The 22,630-nt window shown below is 44.6% G+C and overlaps 1 protein-coding gene across 8 annotated transcripts in view; it reads left to right on the top strand.

The window, feature by feature from the left end:
• Positions 1–131: 131 nt before the first annotated feature.
• The window catches only part of atp10d (ATPase phospholipid transporting 10D), a 57,430-nt gene continuing 34,931 nt past the window's right edge, over positions 132–22,630 (top strand). For all 8 annotated transcript variants that reach the window (XR_009804188.1, XR_009804187.1, XR_009804190.1 and 5 more), the window contains exons 1-8: positions 132–286; positions 2,462–2,837; positions 7,832–8,026; positions 15,112–15,316; positions 18,108–18,193; positions 18,286–18,392; positions 20,986–21,117; positions 21,201–21,313. Coding sequence is in view for 1 of the 8 variants with exons in the window: in XM_061886863.1 (XP_061742847.1) it covers positions 2,548–2,837; positions 7,832–8,026; positions 15,112–15,316; positions 18,108–18,193; positions 18,286–18,392; positions 20,986–21,117; positions 21,201–21,313 (1,128 nt within the window). In the remaining 7 variants the exon portion in view is untranslated. The remainder of the gene's footprint in view (positions 287–2,461; positions 2,838–7,831; positions 8,027–15,111; positions 15,317–18,107; positions 18,194–18,285; positions 18,393–20,985; positions 21,118–21,200; positions 21,314–22,630) is intronic.

Here is a 22,630-nt window from a genome sequence, read left to right on the forward strand (position 1 = left end):
ATTTCCCTAATAATAAACGTAAAGAATCCACGATAGGGATTTAGATTTTGTTCACACTTTTACCAAAACGTGTAATTTGACCGTGTTTTTTTTGTTTTTTTAAAGAAATAGTAGGTTTTGATGAAGGTTACGCCCCGCCCACACGAGCAGAAGGCGTCGAGTGGATCTATCTGACGTCACGCGTGTGTTGGCGGCGTGAACACTCCGTTAGTCGCAAACTCGGCGTGGAAGTCATTGGACGTCATTTTCACGACGAACCTGGCTTGAAGTGGGCATGAAAAGCAGGGTAAGTCCGATACATGAGATGAAAGCAGCGGGTTCGATATCGCTACTGTACGTACAGTACAAGTCATTATCCAGCCCTTGTTTGACTCTCATTTATATCCAGTATTCTATCTTCTGAAGTAGTAGAAGTCGTTCTTATTTTAACACAAAAGTGGTCAAAAGTGTAGATACACTTGTAAAGAACATGATGTCATGGCTGTCTTGACTTTCCAATCATCTCTTATTGTTTTGTGATGTAGTGATTATGGCTCTACTGAAAATGTGAGCAAATCTGCTGGGTCAAAAGTACACATCCATCCATTGTCTACCGCTTGTTCCTTTTGGGGTTGCGTGGGGTCGCTGGAGCCTATCTTAGCTGCATTCGGGCAGAAGGCGTCGTACACCCTGGACAAGCCCCCACCTCTTCAACACAGATAGACAGACAACATTCACATACTAGGGACCATTTAGTGTTGCCAATCAACCTATCCCCAGGTGCATGTCTTTGGAGGTGGGAGGGGCCTATCTCCAGGTGCATGTCTTTGGAGGTGGGAGGGGCCTATCCCCAAGGGCATGTCTTTGGAGGTGGGAGGGGCCTATGCCCAGGTGCATGTCTTTGGAGGTGGGAAGGGCCAATCCCCAGGTGCATGTCATAGGAAGTGGGAGGGGCCTATCCCCAGGTGCATGTCTTTGAAGGTGGGAGGGGCCTATCGCCAAGTGCATGTCTTTGGAGGTGGGAGGGGCCTATCCCCAGGTGCATGTCTTTGGAGGTGGGAAGGGCCTATCCCCAGGTGCATGTCATAGGAAGTGGGAGAGGCCTATCCCCAGGTGCATGTCTTTGGAGATAGGAGGGGCCTATCTCCAGGTGCATGTCTTTGGAGGTGGGAGGGGCCTATCTCCAGGTGCATGTCTTTGGAGGTGGGAGGGGCCTATCCCCAGGTGCATGTCTTTGGAGGTGGGAGGGGCCTATCCCCAGGTGCATGTCTTTGGAGGTGGGAGGGGCCTATCCCCAGGTGCATGTCTTTGGAGGTGGGAGGGGCCTATCCCCAGGTGCATGTCTTTGGAGGTGGGAGGGGCCTATCCCTAGGTGCATGTCTTTGGAGGTGGAAGGGGCCTATCCCCAGGTGCATGTCTTTGGAGGTGGGAGGGGCCTATCCCCAGGTGCATGTCTTTGGAGGTGGAAGGGGCCTATCCCCAGGTGCATGTCTTTGGAGGTGGGAGGGACCTATCCCCTGGTGCATGTCTTTGGAGGTGGGAGGGGCCTATCCCCAGGTGCATGTCTTTGGAGGTGGGAGGGGCCTATACCCAGGTGCATGTCTTTGGAGGTGGGAGGGGCCTATCCCCAGGTGCATGTCTTTGGAGGTGGGAGGGGCCTATCACCAGGTGCATGTCTTTGGAGGTGGGAGGGGCCTATCCCCAGGTGCATGTCTTTGGAGGTGGGAGGGGCCTATCCCCAGGTGCATGTCTTTGGAGGTGGGAGGGGCCTATCCCTAGGTGCATGTCTTTGGAGGTGGGAGGGGCCTATCCCCAGGTGCATGTCTTTGGAGGTGGGAGGGGCCTATCCCCAGGGTGCATGTCTTTGGAGGTGGGAGGGGCCTATCCCCAGGTGCATGTCTTTGGAGGTGGGAGGGGCCTATCCCCAGGTGCATGTCTTTAGAGGTGGGAGGGGCCTATCCCCAGGTGCATGTCTTTGGAAGCTGTTTCAGCCGTGAAAAGCTTGACATGCCACACCTCCCTTCTCAGGGTTGACAATGTTTCACATGACTGAATGGCATTGATCCCTATTAATAAAGTAAAAGTTAAGTTAAAGTAGCAATGATTGTCACACACACACACACACACACACACTAGGTGTGGTGAAAGTTGTCCTCTGCATTTGACCCAGCCCCTTGATCACCCCCTGGGAAGTGAGGGGAGCAGTGAGCAGCAGCGGTGATTTAACCCCCAATTCCAACCCTTGATGCTGGGAGGTAATGGACACTCTAACCACTAGGCCACTGAGTAGGTAAAGTAGGTAACATCCTTTATTCAGCTCCCCATGGTCCATGCGACTTATCCTGTCCATGTTGTTCCCACCGCCCCACAACACTTTGCAAATCTCGGCTATCCTGCAGATTGTGCATATATCACAGAACCTGCTACCATACCACTTCTTGTTTGCAAACACATGAAATGACATACTTGTTTTCATGTTCAGGATGAGGACCTAATGAAAGTCCATACTACTGTGGACTACCGAGGACCAGAAAACCACAGCGAGAAGACCTGGCTCCCCAGCTGTAGATGGAACGACTCCAACGTGTGCAGCGTCGATGTCGGCAGCTCTTAGCTCAAGAACCGGACCAAGGCTCGTACTCGACCCAAAATAACCGCCACACCAATTCCCATCCAGAAGATCCACACAGCGCCCCACAGGGATGGGGGGAGAAGAGAAGAATTGTTGTGGCTCGCCACGGCCCCCGCCAGCAAGAGCTGAAAGACTTGTCCAAAGTTTACAAGGGCAACGCCATCCGCACTACCAAGTACAGCATACTGACCTTCATCCCTTTGAACCTGTTTCAGCAGTTTCACAGGTAAGTTTTCAGGGTTTCTTCTCCGTCCACAACTTCAGTGTCTGGGTGTTTAATAAATGCATCGTGCGTTTGCTTTGACATCTGTTAATATCTCACCTCGACTGGATTTGTTTTGTTTGTTCTCTTTGGGCTGATCTGATAACACCTGGTAGGTGGGAGGTACAGGTGTATGACAAGCACGATCAAAAGACCGAGGTCATTTCCACATCAATACAGATATACGACAACTTATTTTTCTATGCAATCTTTTTGCTTTGTGTCATAAGCAACATGTTGTTATTATCACATGTTTTGAAGTCTGCAGTTTTTTGGAATAGAGCCTATCAATGAGATTTAAGAAGACATGTTTTCCCCTGCATTCTAACATAAAAATCATCTCTTTCTAGGTAGCTATCAATGCAGCTAACAGGAGCAATTGATTCTACCTCTAAATCACTTTAAAAATGCATTCAAAAACTGCTCAACAATACTTAATTTACGTACTATAACCTGCCGGAATCCTGGAGAAGGCCTGGGAGCATGCCTGTCCAGTCTACATGTGCTTTGTGGATTTGGAGAAGGCGTATGACCGTGTCCCCCGGAAGATCTTGTGGGAGGTGCTGAAGGGATACGGGGTGAGGGGAACCCTGCAGAGGGCTATCCAATCTCTGTACAACCAAAGCGAGAGTTGTGTCCGGGTGCTTGGATGTAAGTCTGATCCGTTTCCAGTGGGGGTTGGTCTACGCTAGGGCTGCGCTCTGTCACCTATCCTGTTTGTGACTTTTATGGACAGGATTTCGAGGCAGAGTCGTGACCATGGCGGAGAGGGTATATGTCCCGGGGGGCTAAAGGTTGCGTCACTGCTTTTTGCAGATGATGTGGTCCTGATGGCACCTTTGGTTCGTGACCTTCAGCTCTCACTGGATCGGTTCACAGCCAAGTGTTCAGTGGCTGGAATCAGGATCAGCATCTTCAAATCCGAGGCCATGGTTTTCAGCAGGAAACTGATGGTTCGTACAGTCCAGGTAGAGAACGAGACTCTATCCCAAGTGGAGGAGTTGAAGTATCTCGGGGTCTTGTTCAGGAGTGAGGGAAAGATGGAGAAGGAAATCAGCCGGAAAATCGGAGTTGCTGGGGCTGTATTGCAGTCTCTCTGCCGCACTGTTGTGACGAAACCAGAGCTGAGCCAGAAGGCAAAGATCTCGGTCTACCGAGCTATCTACATTCCTACTCTCACCTATGGTCATGAAATGCAGGTCAAGCGGCTGAAATGAGTTTTCTCAGAAGGGTGGCTGGCATCTCCCTTAGAGATCGGGTGAGAAGTTCAGTCACCCAAGAGAGACTCGGCGTAGAGCCACTGCTCCTTCGCTTGGAAAGGAGCCAGCTTAGGTGGTTCGGGCATCTCGTGTGGATGCCTCACCAGCGTCTCCCTAGGGAGGTCCTTGTTGCACCTCCCACTGGGAGAAGACCCCTTGGCAGGCCAAGGACCAGATGGGGTGGATTGCATCTCCTCTTTGGCCTGGGAACACTTCGGGATCCTCCAGGAGGAAGTTGCTAATGTTGCTCTGGAAAGGGAGGTCTGGGGGTCTCTGCCGGAGCTGTTGTCCCCGCGACCCGATTCCGGATAAGCGGTTGAAGATGGATGGAACCTGCTATAATAACCAAACTGTAGCAACATTATTTTAAGAGTGAATACTGAGGAACTCTTTTTCGATTGTACTAACGCGTCGGTGTAGCGGTGTTTTTCAACCTTTTTTGAGCCAAGGCACATTTTATTTCTTTGAAAATATCCGGAGGCACACCACCAGCAGAAAAGGTTAAAAAATGAAACTCCACCAGGTTGTCGTGCCTTATTTTGAGTTTGTTGTTGTTTTCTGTGTGTACTGCTTTAGTTTCTGTCTCGCGCTCTTATTTTGGTGACCCTTCCTGTTTTGTTGGTGTCCTCCTGTAGCCGCATCACCCCTTCCTTTGACTGCAATTGCCCGCACCTGCTTTGTTTTCGCAATCAAGACTACTTAAGTTGTGTGTATGCTACCGCTCTTTGTGGGGACATTGTTGATTGTCATGTCATGTACGGATGTACTCTGTGAACGCCGTCTCTGCTCCACACGCTGTAAGTTTTTGCTGTCGTCCAGCATTCTGTTTTTGTTAACTTTGTAGCCAGCTCAGTTTTACTTTTGTTTTCCATAGTCGTCCTTATGCTTCAGTGCCTTTTCCTAGCGGGATTTGCCTTTTTTCACTTTTGGTTGAAGCGTTACATACCTTTTTTACCTGCGCACTGTCTCCCGCTGTGCTCTGCATATTGGGATCACGACAAACCATCCTCAACGCGTTCCGTCTTCGGCAAAGCAATGAACTACCTGCTGCCACCTACTGATATGGAGTACATGGTTACCCTGCCAAGCTCTACACAGCACAGGCACTAGACAACAGCACATTATTATAATTATTGATTTACAAAAAATATTTTTTGGACCATTTAAGTGAAGTTGCATAATTTCCCACGGCATACCAGACAATATCTAACAGCACACTAGTGTGTCACAGCACAGTGGTTGAAAAACACTGTACTACAGTATCTGTAAAGTATTATTTCATGTTATGTTTGTTCACATCTATCCACACAGTGTGTGTACTGTAGATGTACTAACACACATGACGTGCTGCGTGTGTCATGATCAATATAAAGTGTGACTCACTCCATGGACACTTGTCTCCTTGGTCAATTTGTTTCTGGTAATTGGGGTAAGCATTCCATTTATGTCGAATAGCTTTTCTCCAATTTCCACATTTGCACTTTCACCTAACTCTATCGACTTCTGTCTGCTCCAACGTTTCATCCTCCTCTTTGTGCTGGCTTCTAGAAGCAGCAGTTCATCCTCCCTTCATTCTGGTTAAAAAAGAGAAGGTTGTGGATCCATCCATCCATCCATCCATCCATCCATACTTCCTTTTCCCCAGCCACTTAGTCCAGCTCTTGCCGGGGGAACCCGAGGAGTTCCCAGGCCAGCCGGGAGACATAATCTTCCCAACGTGTCCTGGGTCTTCCCCGTGGCCTCCTACCGGTCGGACGTGCCCTAAACACCTCCCTAGGGAGACGTTCGGGTGGCATCCTGACCAGATGCCCGAACCACCTCATCTGTCTTCTCTCGATGTGGAGGAGCAGCGGCTTTACTTTGAGTTCCTCCCGGATGACAGAGCTTCTCACCCTATCTCTAAGGGAGAGACGCACCACCCGGCGGAGGAAACTCATTTCGGCCGCTTGCACCCATGATCTTACCTTTCAGTCATAACCCAAAGCTCATGACCATAGGTGAGGATGGGAACATTGATCGACTGCTAAATTGAGAGCTTTGCCTTCCGGCTCAGCTCCTTCTTGACCACAACAGATCGATACAGCGTCCGAATTACTGAAGACGCCGCACCGATCCGGCTGTCGATCTCACCATCCGCTCTTCCCTCACTCGTGAACAAGACTCCGAGGTACTTGAACTCCTCCACTTGGGGCAGGGTCTCCTCCCCAACCCAGAGATGGCACTCCATCCTTTCCCAGGTGAGAACCATGGACTCGGACTTGGAGGTGCTGATTCTCATTCCAGTCGCTTCACACTCTGCTGAGAACCGATCCAGTGAGAGCTGAAGATGCTGGCCAGATGAAGCCATCAGGACCACATCATCTGCAAAAAGCAGAGACCTAATCCTGCAGCCAACAAACCGGATACCCTCAACGCCCTGACTGCGTCTAGAAATTATGTCCATAAAAGTTATGAACAGAATCGGTTGTGAATCCTCATTTGTCCAAAAAAAGTCATGTTTGTCGTTTGTTACCAAAGTCTGCCATGATTAGAACACACACTCGCGTTTTGTATTCATAAGTAGGAGCACAGAAATCGGACGTGCGCTGCTATGGAAACGGAAATCAATGCATTGAAGAAGTCAACAATTTCCCCTTTAAATCCAACAATTTGTATTTAAGGCATAAAATGTTTAATATTCTACAAAAGAATGTCCTAAAAGGTCCTTGTGACAGTTGCTTCCTGTCGTCGTGTGGGTTCAATGGACCACCCAGGAAGGACATGGCTTTTGAACAGGTTTGACTTCTTTATTTTGCAATAAATCTTTGTCTCAGGACGGATTGCTTTTCAGCTTTCCTTTCCACTGCTCGCTCATGGTCCGCTCTTCCAGCCGCCATCGTTGTCGTCCTCGTCTATGGCACGCTCTCTGTTGCTCTTTGATCGCTGCTGCGGACTCTCCTCCTTCTGCCCTGATCTCTCCTCCTTCTCCCCTTTTATACAGTGTGATGAGATAAGTCAATTGTGTCCCGGTGTGCGAGCCACGCACCTGATCTCACTCGTAGCGTCGCTCCCGGCACGCCCCGCCTCCTCTCCGGCATCTTGGGCCGGCCTCGAGCATGCCCTGCCGCTCTGTCGGACCGTCGGTTCCGCCTCTCTACAGTCCTAAATACGCTTTTGAAAGTTCTTAAAAATCTATTAACGTCACTTCTATATAAAACATGGGTTAGTGTATGTGCCTCACAACACGAAGGTCCCGAGTTCAATCCCGGGCTCGGGATCTTTTTGTGTGGAGTTTGCATGTTCTCCCCGTGACTGCGTGGGTTCCCTCCGGGTACTCCGGCTTCCTCCCACCTCCGAAGACATGCACCTGGGGATTGGCCCCTCCCACCTCCAAGGACATGAACCTGGGGATAGGCCCCTCCCACCTCCAAAGACATGCACCTGGGGATAGGTTGATTGGCAACACTAAATGGTCCCCAGTGTGTGAATGTTGTCTGTCTATCTGTGTTGGCCCGGTTTTCATTTGGGTTGTGTTAACAGCAACTGCATGTCGACGTCAGTAACAGCATAAACGCTGTAGATTCCACTCTATACCTCTTAAATTGTACTAACCATACAATCCATGATAGAGTACTTAAGTTATTGTTGTGTTGTTTTCTTGATTCGCTGCTACGATGTATGTTTTTATGCATTTTTGTGTTGCTCTGACCATTCTCGCAGGGTAGCCAATCTCTACTTCCTGTTCCTGGCTTTGCTGAACTGGGTACCGGCCGTCGAAGCGTTTCAGAAGGAAATCACAATGATTCCTTTGCTGGTGGTTCTTGCTGTCATTGCCGTCAAAGACGCCGTGGAGGACTACAGGCGCTACCTCTTTGACAAAAACATCAACGGCAAAGTAGCACAAGTGTACTGTGGGTGAGTTATTCCCTTTTACTCTCTCTATTAGTGCAGATGTTGTCAGGTTCGAACACCAAACTATTAAACGAGACAAGAACCAAGGAATCAAGCAGAGACAGAGTTGAATTTTGCTCATGAGGAGAAATGTTTGGGGCTGCACACTCAGTTACAGTCTCCCTGAATTTTGCTCATGAGGAGAAACGTTTGGGGCTGCACATTCAGTTACAGTCTCCCACAGCGCTCTAAGGTACAGCCCCACACGCGCCTCTATTTATTCAGGAGTTACCTCGTTAACATCACTGAAAGGGAGTGGTCACACATATCACGCAGAGCAGTCCCAGTACGCACGATACGTGACGGAATATGCTGGGGGCTTTGTGATTTCGCCTTGTCTCTGCTTCGTCTGCATGCTGTCGTCTTATCTTCGTTGAGGTACTTGAAGTCCTTTGCTGTTAGCGGGCTAAAACAAAGAAAACATCTGCAGCGAGGCCATCCCTCATATGCCGTGGAAGATCATAAGTTGTGTGCCCTTGCACGAAGCAGAAAAGAGCACAATATATAATAACTATAGCAACGGCCTTTAAGCATGAGAGTTGTGTGATAACTTATATATAATTATTCTAACAGATATACCAACATTTTCCGTTTTTGGCACGCATTTTGACCCTTGAATATGTTAGTTATCAGAGCAGAGGTGTGGACTCGAGTCACATGACTTGGACTCGAGTCGTGAATTTGATGACTTTATACTCGACTTGACAAAATGTGAAGAGACTTGCAACTTGTCTTCGACTTTAACATCAATGACTTGTGACTTCACTTGTACTTGAGCCTTTTGACTTGACAGGACTTTCTACTTTCTCCAAAACCCAAAGATTAAAAAATTATTCAGGAGCGCTCCGTGTCTTTCATGGTGTACATGTGTGTGTCTGTCAGCGTGTGTGCTATCAGTACAACATCCAATCAAATTAGATCCAGGTTTTTTCATCCAACGGCATTCATCCAATCAAATTGCAGGACAAACAATGAAGAAGAGCTGTCAAACAACGCGGCAGTGAGAAAATATGATACCAAAGATAGTTTTGTTCGGGTATGAAAGTACGAGTTGGTCAACAAAAAAGGAATGGCAGTATGCAAAAAATGTGTTTTGAAGATTACAGACATAGATGCAGCAACTTCCAACTTTGTTCGATATTTGAAGTTGCGCAAAGAACGGTAAATTCTGAATGTAAGCTAGCGCATATTGGCTAAGTAGCGTAACTTTTTTTTGCTGTGTCGTTCAATCAGTGAGGCTGTAAACTCACTGCTAACATTATTGCAAACAAGGCAATATATTGTGTCACTACCTTATTTATACTTTTTAAGAGATTTTTTTAAAGCAGGGTTGCATGAGGTACCTACACATAACGTTACTTTAGTCGATGTATCACACACAATAACGCAACGTTAGACGGCGGTCAGCAGCACCGCGTATTTTAACCACCTACAAAAAGACAAACATAGTAAAATAAAAGCCAGTTAAAATGTATACTATACTAAGAATATGTGTACATATTGGATAGGGCCCTGACATCTAAAAAGTACAACTCTGTTCATTGTTATGTTCATGTATTTGTTATGTTTTCCATGTGTACGCACACATAAACACACACACACAGTATGAGCTGAGATCAATGAGATAAGGTAAGAACAGGATAGAACCTGCTGTGGAACTAGCTACAATGCAATATGCCATGGAAAAACAATGTTAACACGTTTGTGCAAATAAGACTTGTTTTTTCAAAAGTGTTTATTCTGTAAAGGAATGAGTTCAATGTTCTAAGTTAATAGTGCTATTATGGAGTGCAATGTCAGCAATATTTTTTCCTCTACAATTTGAAATGCACTTTTTTTAATAAATAAATACAGCCTTTTAAAAGCATACACACTCCATGTAAGTATATGAGTCTGTGGTTAAAAAGACTTGAAAGGACTCGAAACTCAAAATGCAGGACTTGGGACTTGATTTGAGACTTTGCCGCCTTGACTTTGGACTCGCCTCGATACTTGAGGGCCAAGACTTGAGCCTTATTTATGACTTGCAAAACAATGACTTGGTCCCACCTGTGTTAGTTAGACTCAACTGCTGCTATGTTCGTAAAGGGTGAATGAGATTCTAAATCATCAATCTTTAACAGTCCGCTGAGTTGTAAAGAGTGAACCTTGACCTTGTTTGCACACTGTGTGGCTTTGATAGGATTGATGGATTGAAACTTGTATTGGTAGATTGCCAAGGAAGGGAATACATTATATGAAACAGTACAGTACATATTCCATACAATTGACCACTAAATGGTAACACCCCAATAGGTTTTTCAACTTGTTTAAGTCGGGGTCCACGTGAATCAATTCACGGTAGAAATATATACAATCAGCATAATACAGGTTCATCATCAGAACAGGGACACCATAAAAGTGTAGCTCTCAGCCTCTTAGGATATGTACATCAAGCTGTAAACCTTGAGAGTTCAAAGAAAAAAACAGTATATACATTGAATTGTTTACAATCCGGGGGTGGGATGTGGAGGGGAGGGGGTTGGTAGGTTAGGTTGCTATCAGTATATTGCAGTTATCTTGCACATTTTTCATCTGAGAAATAGACATTGTAACAGTTTAGAGTATGTAAAGCGAGCAGAGAACATAGTGAGCTCAGAAAGCATGAGAAGAAGTATAAACATTTGATTATTTACAATCCGGGGAGATGGGATGTGGAGGGTGGAGGGGGTTAAGGTTGTAGTTGCCTGGAGGTGTTCTTTTAGTGCGCTTTTGAAGGAGGATAGAGATGCACTTACTTTTTCACCTGTTGGGAGTGCATTCCACCTTGATGTGGCATAGAAGGAGAATGAGTTAAGACCTTTGTTGGATCAGAATCTGGGTTTAACATGGTTTGTTGAGCGCCCCCTGGTGTTGTGGTTATGGTGGTCATTTACGTTAAAGGGGAACATTATCACCAAACCTATGCAAGCATCAATATATACCTTGATGGTGTAGAAAAAAGACCATGTATTTTTTTAACCGATTTCCGAACTCTAAATGGGTGAATTTTGTCAAATTAAACGCCTTTCTGTTTATCGGTCTTTTAGCGATGACGTCAGAACGTGACGTCACCGAGGTAACACACCCACCATATTCATTTGCACATTACAAACACCGGGTCTCAGCTCTGTTATTTTCCGTTTTTTCGACTATTTTTTGGAACCTTGGAGACATCATGCCTGGTGGGTGTGTTGTCGGAGGGTGTAACAACACTAACAGGGAGGGATTCAAGTTGCACCACTGGCAAGAAATCTGCCGCCAGACCCCCATTGAATGTACCAGAGTGTCTTCACATTTGACCGGCGATGCTAAGACAGACATGGCACAGAGATGTATGGATAACCTGCAGATGCATTTGCAACCATTAAGTCAACGAAATCACAAAGGTGAGTTTTGTTGATGTTGTTGACTTTTGTGCTAATCAGACATATTTGGTCACGGCATGACTGCCAGCTAATCGATGCTAACATGCTACGCTAATTGATGCTAACATGCTATTTACGCTAGCTGTATGTACATTTGAAACTAGATACCCACATTTAATGCGAAACAAACACTTACCAATCGAGGGATTTAAGTTGCTCCAGTGTCACAAGATGCGAAAGTCCTGATCGTTTGGTCCGCACATTTTACCGGCGATGCTAATGAGGCAGCCATGCTATGGGCCACTTCATTAGGTACACCCACGCTATGGCCGAATAGCGTCAATAGCTATTCGCTCAATAGCTTCAATTTCTTCTTCAATTTCGTTTTCGCTATCTGCCTTCATACTCCGACCATCTGTTTCAATACATACGTAATCTGTTGACTCGCTTAAGCCGCTGAAATCCGAGTCTGAATCCGAGCTAATGTTGCTATGTCTTGCTGTGGTAACCGCCATGTTGTTTGTATTGGCAGCCCTGTATGACGTCACAGGGAAATGGATAGTGGTTTCGAAGATAGCGAAAATAAGGCACTTTAAAGCTTTATTTAGGGATATTCCGGGACCGGTAAAATTTTGAAAAAAACTTAAATAAATACAACAAGGCACTGGGAACTGATTTTTATTTTTTTTAACCCTTTTGAAATTGTGATAATGTTCCCCTTTAAGGAAGTAGTTTGACATGTACTTGGGTGTCAGGGAGGTGTAACAGATTTTATAGACTAGGCTCAGTGCAAGTTGTTTGACTCTGTCCTCCACCCTGAGCCAGCCCACTTTGGAGAAGTGGGTCGGAGTGAGGTGTGATCTGGGGTGGAGGTCTAGTCGTAACCAGACTAGCTCGTTCTGGGATGTTTGGAGTCTTGATTTGAGGGTTTTAGAGGTGCATAGATTAGATGTGCGGTGTGACAGTGACAGCTCTGTTTGTTCAACAAATACACTGCAGCCCAACCCTTGGCTCGCAGGATTTATGGCTAGTAATGCTGCCAAAGATATGCCAGCGCCTCTTCTGTCGTTAAAGTCTCCAGTTTAGGAACTAGAATTGGCCACGTTGACTGTTAACTTTGTACACCTCGGCCAGTCTGCTTTTGAGCGCCACGTGTGCGGACGAGCCAGGAAGACTGTTGCTCAAACTCTTAATTTTAAAACCAATAACTCAGTCGATGTTTCGTGGAACATGATAGGCTTTGGAATATAAATGATAATTTTCAGAAAATGGTATGAATTCATAACTTAATCACCTCTCAACAAATGTCATTAGTTACCAGTATATGTGAGCGTTGAAAGTTCACAGTGGAAAGTAGATCGATTATGACAAAAGTAACACCGGCGTCAAAAGGAAAAGCAAGGAGGTGAGGAGGAATCCGGGGTAAGAAACTGTGCTGGTAGAAAAGAGGTACAAAAGGCGGAGCAAATACTTAGGGCATAGATGAGAAATACTGTTGGATGATTTGAAAGTAGAATGCAGAACAGAAACACATAACCTACTATAAGACTAACCGAACAAATCAATTACATCAATAAGCAACGGAATAAACAAAAACAATTTTACACCCATAAATTGACAACTCCACAGACCGAAAGGGTTCAGGCTGAAGTTAAACGCCTAGTTCGCCTAACCTTGTTAACAAAGTCAAATACAAAGTGGAGTAAAACCGCGACAAATCAGGCCTCGTACGCAGCATAAATAACCGTACACACCACCAATATGTACTCATCATCGGCGGTCACTGGAACGAGTGTGACGGTCCTCCTGGTAGGGGTGTAACCCTTTATGGAGGATGCCTGTGCGTAACTTAGACTGGTGCACAGACAGTCACCACACCATCCTTGACAGAACGGGGTCAGGGTCCAGTGGCATGGAGTCCAAGACGACTGGGCACCATTTTCTGCTGCAGCCTTCCTCCGCCGTTGAGGTCGTCACCGTATCCCTGGCAGACAGGTACTAGGCCTTTGCCAAGGGCCACCTGGGGTAACAGTAGTAAAGGTGCCCCAAGACCCCATAGAGGAGCTTCCACTGCTGGATGCACTTTAACGTCAAGCCCAGGACACCACTCTGTGATATCCATGCACACCAGGGGTGTCCAAAGTCTGGCCCGGGGGCCATTTGCGGCCCGCAGCACATCATTCTAAAAATACTAAAATATATATATTTTTTTAAACAATAAAAAGTGGATTAAAAGAGCAAATTGGTGAAATGCAACAACAAAAAGTTGCATTGTTGACTTTAATAACACAATTTTGAAAATAATTTCTCAAAAAATAATAATGAATAAAAATCAATGTTGCTATAAATTATTGATTGATTCAAGGACAAAAAGGACATAAATACAACAAACATAAAAACATGAAAAATATGAAAATGACAAAAAAATGTTTCCATACTAATTATATACTAATACTAATTATACTAATTATCCTATTGATTGTTATTATAAATATACTAAACCAATTACAATATATATTATTTGACGCTGATATATAGATTTAAGTGTTGAATGAAAAATATATATTTTTTTTAAAAAGCATGACCTTTTTATCAATCAATCAATCAATCAATGTTTATTTATATAGCCCCAAATCACAAATGTCTCAAAGGACTGCACAAATCATTACGACTACAACATCCTCGGAAGAACCCACAAAAGGGCAAGGAAAACTCACACCCAGTGGGCAGAGAGAATTCACATCCAGTGGGACGCCAGTGACAATGCTGACTATGAGAAACCTTGGAGAGGACCTCAGATGTGGGCAACCCCCCCTCTCTAGGGGACCGAAAGCAATGGATGTCGAGCGGGTCTAGCATGATACTGTGAAAGTTCAATCCGTAGTGGCTCCAACACAGCCGCGAGAGTTCAGTTCAAGCGGATCCAAGACAGCAGCGAGAGTCCCGTCCACAGGAAACCATCTCAAGCGGATCAGCAGCGTAGAGACGTCCCCAACCGATACAGGCGAGCAGTCCATCCTGGGTCCCGACGAGCGGTCCATCCTGGGTCTCGACTCTGGACAGCCAGTACTTCATCCGTGGTCATCGGACCGGACCCCCTCCACAAGGGAGGGTGGGACATAGGAGAAAGAAAAGAAGCGGCTGATCAACTGGTCTAAAAAGGAGGTCTATTTAAAGGCTAGAGTATACAGATGAGTTTTAAGGCGAGACTTAAAACTCACTTTACATACTCTAAACTGTTACAATGTCTATGTGTGGGGCACTTTTGGATCGCCAATGATTTTAGTGGAATTTAATAACTGTCTTTGATTAAAAAAAATAAAATAATTTTAAAAAATTCTAATCATATTGTATATTTTGTATTTTGCCTCAAAAAATTGGGTTTTGACAAAAAGCTCGTAAAAAGTCCAAAAAAATAATTAAGTAGAATTAGCAATTCAAGGGTTTTATGAAAAAAATAGTATATGACTTATTTTGAACCTTGTTTAAGACTGAAACCCTTCGGGGTCCCTAAGACCCGACTTGAGGGAGCCCCAACAATTATATAAAAAAAAGAAGTGTATATTGAATTGGTTTTGAAAATGAAAAAATATCAACTTGGCCCCCCGCGTGCTTTGATTCTTCAGTGTGCCCCTAATGTTTTGTTTGATTTGCCGTTACCAGCAAGAAGAGAGCCTACACGGAGAAATACTGGAAAGACGTTCACGTTGGAGACTTTGTGCGCCTGCACTGCGACGACATCATCCCCGCGGACATTTTACTGCTGTATTCCTCGGATCCTCGTGGCATATGTTACATTGAGACTGCCAACCTGGACGGAGAGACCAATCTGAAACAGAGGCAGGTGGTTCCAGGCTTGCACCTGCAGGTAAGGAGGTGCACCTCTTCTACTTTAGTCTTTATTTGAAGGGAGAATGCACAGAAACATTAAGCTCAAAGACATGTACCACATTATATTTAAATAGCTCATTTCCATCTGCAGTCCCTGGCTGCCTCAATTAAAGGGATACAAAAACCATGCAATAAAACCATTACAATAAAATCATACCATATCACATAATCAAATTAAGAAAAGTCCTAAAATGTCCTTTCATGGACACATACTTAATATACAATACAAGCACATCTCATTTACATCATCACACAAAGACAATACATGCTCTTGTTCACATCTGTCATCATTTGGAAAAACAACAAAAAGAAGCATGATTTGAACACACACACCTCATAATTTACAACACAAATGCAGTCATGGAGAAATATAGTACACATGAAGTTGATGTGTCAAACATAGTGGCCACCTTAGTGACCGTGTGAGCAGCTTTCATTGCTGCAAAGCCACTTTTTAACTTCAATTGTAAATGTAGAGTAATATCTTTAACTGTTCAAGTTTGTTGTGAGGTCGTTCCATTCCTTTATGGCAGGGGTCGGGAACCTTTTTGGCTGAGAGAGCCATGAAAGCCAAATATTTTAAAATGTATTTCCGCAAGAGCTGTATAATATTTTTAACACTAAATACAACTGTCAGGTTCAAACACTGATGACATCTATTAAACAAGACAAGAAGAAAGGAATTAAACAGAGACAGGATTCAATTTAGCTCAATGAGGAGAAACCAGTAGACTTGTACATTGTCGTCCCAGGCTCTGACAAGAGAATTCTACGCTTCCTCTTTTATTTGGACTTTCCCTGATTACACCAACTAAATGCATGCGTCTCTTATTCTTTTTAATAACATTATTATTCTGAAGCTAACCAATAATAAATAAAATACTTTTGACATCTTGAACAGGTGCGATAGAAATGGATGGATGGATTCAAATGCATGAGAATGTTTTATATTTTGAACGTTATTTTTAACACTGTGATTACTAGCGGAATTACTAATTACTTATTGTGTTAAGCGACGTCAACTAAGATTTATCTGAGAGCCAGATGCAGTCATCAAATGAGCCACATCTGGCTCTAGAGCCATAGGTTCCCTACCCCTGCCTAATGGCTTTATATGAAAAGGCTAATTGTGCAAAATATGTTTTCCATCTGGGTACACTACACTGCCCCCTGGTGGAAGCTCATGTGTTTCTAGTTGTCACAGCAGCATACTTGCCAACCTTGAGACCTCTGATTTCGGGAGGTGGGGGGTGGGTTGAGTGGGGGCGTGGTCAGGGGTGGGGCGGAGGCGTGGTTGGGGGCATAGTTGGGGCAAGGGGCGTGCCTAAGAGGGGAGGAGTATATTTACAGCCAATTCACCAACTCCATCCATCCATTTTCTACCGCTTATTCCCTTTTGGGGTCGCGGGGGCACTGCCGCCTATCTCAGCTACAATCGGGCGGAAGGCGGGGTACACCCTGGACAAGTCGCCACCTCATCGCAGGGCCAACACAGATAACTCGGATATTTCATATATATATATATATATATATGTGTGTATGAAATACTTGACTTTCAGTGAATTCTAGCTATATATATTTATTTTATTATATATATAAATAAAATAAATAGTTGAATTTCCGATGGTACCTATCAAATACACAGTAATAAAAACACAATTGTTTTACTAACTGTACTGTGCTTGCTGGTTACTAAAAAAAACAAAACACTTTCCTTTCACTATTTGAGTAACCTTTGTCCTGCCATTTTCGTACTGGCCAATCAAAAAGCAAAGCAACCATAACGCTGTAGCCAACATGCACCAGGAGATGGCAACAGACAACATAGATCACACAATTACAGACGGCGTCGCCATGGCTGTAACTTCCTCGTTCTTCTGCTTCGTCTCCTTTTGTGTGCAGTTTTTTTATTAAAATCCGGAGATGTTGTAACGTGATTGGGCAGGCAAGCTGTTTGTATAGTGGGAAAGCGGACGTGAAAACAGGCTGTCCCCACTCTATTCTGCATGGAGCTGGAGGGGGCGTGGCCTCCAGCCCCGGCTGAATTTCGGGAGATTTCCGTGAGAAAATTTCTTCTGGGAAGTTTGCAGGAGAGGCGCTGAATTTCGGGAGTCTCCTGGAAAATCCGAGAAGGTTGGCAAGTCTGCACAGCAGATGTGCAAACACTTGAGTGATTGAATCATCTGGAATCGCTCGGTGTTTAAAAATGACGTCACGTCCGGCCCATTGGATGTGCGTGGTGGTCAAGACGGCGTCTGTTCTCAACGGGTACTTGGCGCCACATAGCCTTTCTCCAGACAAGAATGACCTATGCTTGCGTAGTTTTTGGCAGTAAAAAGCATTCCAATCACGAAAAGGTTTGGAGTTTCTTCAGGGTTCCTCAAGAGGTGGTCGAGGTGTTTGGAAGTGTGCAAGATTTGACAAAACAACGATTAAAAAGAAGTAGCAGGCACTCCAATCCAAGGGAGCGCAGTCAAGGAAGTTTTTCATTGGTTACTTTATTCAAGGTTTGTTTGATTTACTTTTAGTATTTCCCATTTAAAGGAGCCATATGTAATAATGTGGCCAGATATGGTACTACAATCAGAGTTCAAATTCTGTAGTCCCCTCTCCCCGACTGAGGTTGCCAGATACACAGCAGAGTCCAGCTGGGTGGACTGGGCTACTCCTAGGAACTTCAAACTTCCACTTCCTCTTACGAGGGGTTGAGGTGCTGGGACCATAATAAATGTGTGTGTGTTTCATTTATTTTATTGTATTTTTTGCAGGAAAGAGTGTTCAGCCCTGAGAGCTTCCACAGTCGCATTGAGTGTGAGAATCCCAACAATGACCTCGGCAGGTTCCGAGGTTTCATGTAAGAACAACAAAGAAGTCTGTGTCGATGACGGCGTGTTTAGGTGATATTTGTTTGGAATCGACGAGTTTGTGTTCATTTGTCTTTTTCAGGGAGCAACCAAGTGGAGCTCGTGCTGGCCTGCACAATAACAATCTACTTCTGAGAAGTTGCACGGTTCGTAATACAGAGACTGTGGTGGGCATCGTGGTCTATGCTGGTAAGACAGTCACACCATCAACATATGTATATATATATACATATATGTATATTTACATACATACATACATACATACATACATACATACACACATATATATATGTAGGTGTGGGAAAAAATCACAAGACTACTTCATCTCTACAGAACTGTTTCATGAGGGGTTCCCTCAATCATTAGGAGATTTTAATGTACGCATTCACATACAATGGTTTATATAGGGCACAGAGTGGGTGGGTACAGGCAGGCGTAGGGTGTGGTGATTGGCTCATGTGTTACTTAGGAGGTGTTTCCATCTGTGGCGGCATGTTGATATGATTTCACTGCGCTTGTTGAGGGATGACAGGTCTGGATGATATATAATAAATAGTTTCTCTTTAAAGCATAGGTTGCATCTTTTATTACCACTGTTGTAAGGTGTGCTGGATGCAAGAATTTGCCATTTTATTGAATATTCAACATTATTGTCTTTGAGGTTCTAAATGTTGAATTTTCAATAACATGGCAAATTCTTGCATCCAGCACACCTTACAACAGTGGTAATAAAAGATGCAGCCTATGCTTAAAAGAGAAACAGTTTATTATATATCATCCAGACCTGTCATCCCTCAACAAGCGCAGTGAAATCATTTCAACATGCCGTCACAGACGGAAACACCACCTAGGTAACACATGAGCCAATCACCACACCCTACGCCTGCCTGTACCCACCCACTCTGTGCCCTATATAAACCATTGTATGTGAATGCTTCCATTAAAATCTCCTGATGATTGAGGGAACCCCTCATGAAACAGTTCTGTAGAGATGAAGTAGTCTTGTGGTTTTTCCCACACCTACATATTGCGCTCTACCACGGTATCGAGCACTATTCTCTGGATAATCCAATCATGATATATATATATATATATGTATATATATATATATATATATATATATATACATATATATATATATATATATATACAGTGGGGCAAAAAAGTATTTAGTCAACCAGCGATTGTGCAAGTTCTCCCACTTAAAATGATGACAGAGGTCTGTCATTTTCATCATAGGTACACTTCAACTGTGAGAGACAGAATGTGGGAAAAAAAAATGCAGGAATTCACATTGTAGGAATTTTAAAGAATTTATTTGTAAATGATGGTGGAAAATAAGTATTTGGTCAACCATTCAAAGCTCTCACTGATGGAAGGAGGTTTTGGCTCCAAATCTCACGATACATGGCCCCATTCATTCTTTCCACCCCCATGCTTCACAGTAGGTGTGGTCTTCTTGGGATGCAACTCAGTATTCTTCTTCCTCCAAACACCACCAGTTGAGTTTATACCAAAAAGTTCTATTTTGGTTTCATCTGACCACATGACATTCTCCCAATCCTCTGCTGTATCATCCATGTATCCATTTTGGTATCAACTCATACCGAGCTAAATGGCTGACTGACTTATTGTGTGAGTGTGTTTGATTTAATGTGAGCAATTCTGTCAGCCCAATGTGACAATGCTACATTTACTGACAACACCTGAAGCTTATGGACAGAATTTCTAGGCGCAGTCAAGGCGTTGAGGGGTTCCGGTTTGTTGGCTGCAGGATTAGGTCTCTGCTTTTTGTAGATGATGTGGTCCTGATGGCTTCATCTGGCCAAGATCTTCAGCTCTCACTGGATCGGTTCGCAGGCGAGTGTGAAGCGACCGGGATGAGAATCAGCACCTCCAAGTCCCGAGTCCATGGTTCTCGCCCGGAAAAGGGTGGAGTGCCATCACCGGGTTGGGGAGGAGACCCTGCCCCAAGTAGAGGAGTTCAAGTACCTAGGAGTCTTGTTCACGAGTGGGGAAAGAGTGGATCGCGAGATCGACAGGCGGATCGGTGCGGCGTCTTCAGTAATGCGGACGCTGTATCGATCCGTTGTGGTGAAAAAAGAGCTGAGCCGGAAGGCAAAGCTCTCAATTTACCGGTCGATCTACGTTCCCATCCTCACCTATGGTCATGAGCTTTGGGTTATGACCGAAAGGATAAGATCACGGGTACAAGCGGCCCAAATAAGTTTCCTCCGCCGGGTGGCGGGTCTCTCCCTTAGAGATAGGGTGAGAAGCTCTGCCATCCGGGAGGAACTCAGAGTAAAGTCGCTGCTCCTCCACATGGAGAGGAGCCAGATGAGGTGGTTCGGGCATCTGGTCAGGATGCCACCCGACTGCCTCCCTAGGCAGGAGGCCACGAGGAAGACCCAGGACACGTTGGGAAGACTATGTCTCCCGGCTGGCCTGGGAACGCCTCGGGATCCCCCGGGAAGAGCTAGACGAAGTGGCTGGGGAGAGGGAAGTCTGGGCTTCCCTGCTTAGGCTGCTGCCCCCGCGACCCGACCTCGGATAAGCGGAAGATGATGGATGGATGGATGGACATGAAGCTTAGAATAAATGAGTAAAACATGTAGGTTCAAATGTAGCGTCTTATAGACCAGAAATGAGGTGATGTAACGATTGAAGTGTCACATAGCAGTCACCATAGAAACACAATTGCAACCACGCCTAGACCGGCAGTTTTAAAAAAGGTGAAGTTTACGCACCTTCTCCTGATCGCCAAAACCTTGGTGTGGTCCAGGACACGAGACCAAAGCCATGATGAACAACAGCGGGCCAAGATATAAGTGGAGCCGGTTGGAGAGGCGCCTGAACGTTGATGTCCTTTGGTGTGTCTTCCTGCTGATCATCATGTGTCTCACCGCTGCCATCGGTGTGTGCCGACACAACAACAACAACAACAACAACAACAGGAGGGCATGGGGGTCTCTCTAAATGTCTCCATGTTTTTTTTAGGCCATGGACTCTGGCTGAAGAAGCTGCAAAATGCAGTATTTCTGACTGAGGAGGACACGTCTCCTGCTCTGGCTGCCTTCTACGTCTTCTGGACCATGGTCATCGTGCTGCAGGTACCTGGCATTCACCCACACACCTTGAGGAAAATTAACCAAACCCATTCAACTTTGAACGAGGCTTGACTAAATGTATTTCCATACTTTTCTAAATAAAAGGAAACAAAAATGTCATTATTGTCTTTGAACCAGTATAGCTCGGTTGATAGAGCGGCCGTGCCAGCAACTTGAGGGTTGCAGGTTCGATTCCCGCTTCTGCCATCCTAGTCACTGCCGTTGTGTCCTTGGGCAAGACACTTTACCCACCTGCTCTCAGTGCCACCCACACTGCTTTAAATGGAACTTAGATATTGGGTTTCACTATGTAAAGCGCTTTGAGTCACTAGAGAAAAGCGCTATATAAATTTAATTCACTTGACTTCACTTCTTTATTATAAAAAAAAATGTTAGTGTAGATGAAACATATGTTTATTATTGTCATTTAGTCCTTCAATGAAATGTTGAACATACTAGACAACTTGTCTTTTAGATGTAAGTAAACAAACAAAGACTCCTAATTAGTCTGCAGTAACATATTGTGTCATTTATACACCTATTATTTTATACACATTATGAGGGACAAACTGTAAACATGTATTATTAATCTACTTGTTTATTTACTGTTAACGTCTGCTTATTTTCTGTTTCAAAATCTGTTGAAATGTAATAATCACTTTGTCAGGTTCAAACACCGATGACGTCTATTTGACAAGACAAGAAGCAAAGGAAATCAAACATAGACAGGATTTAATTTAGCTCATGAGGAGAGCACCTGTGTGCCTCGCACCCTTTTCTGATTACATTGCATTACATTACAGTACGCAGCTGCTCCTAAGGGGAGGTGGTCATAAACAGCCGTTGCACTGCTGAATCCCAGGTTGGACTATCCGGCGTAGCGTCCTCTCCAGTAGATCTGAATAGACCTTACCGAGAAGTTTGAGGGATTGTGAATGATAGGCCCAATTCAAACAAGTGCACTTCCCTTTTAAGACATCTGGTTAGGGACTTATTTGACTATAATGGCGATGCAAAACTGGCTTTTTCAGTCCACGCCAAATTTGCCTTTTAGGTACTTAGGTGTAAATGTTTGATCTGTGTATTTTAAAATCCACAATTATCCAATAAGTCATGTCAACAAAAATAATGACATGTTGGAACCTACAGCACCATTTTTTAAAAAGTCAATAACTGCATCTTGTTTATGTTTGATTTGGACTCAATCATTCACTTTTGCCCAATTTTTGTTTTTGAAATTCAATTACCGTATTTCCTTGGTATATAGTATGCGCCTGCCTAGAATTACTGCCGGGTCAAACTCATTTCGCAAAATAATTA

Source organism: Nerophis ophidion, linkage group LG24, assembly GCF_033978795.1.
Source record: "Nerophis ophidion isolate RoL-2023_Sa linkage group LG24, RoL_Noph_v1.0, whole genome shotgun sequence".
Taxonomy (NCBI): domain Eukaryota; kingdom Metazoa; phylum Chordata; class Actinopteri; order Syngnathiformes; family Syngnathidae; genus Nerophis; species Nerophis ophidion.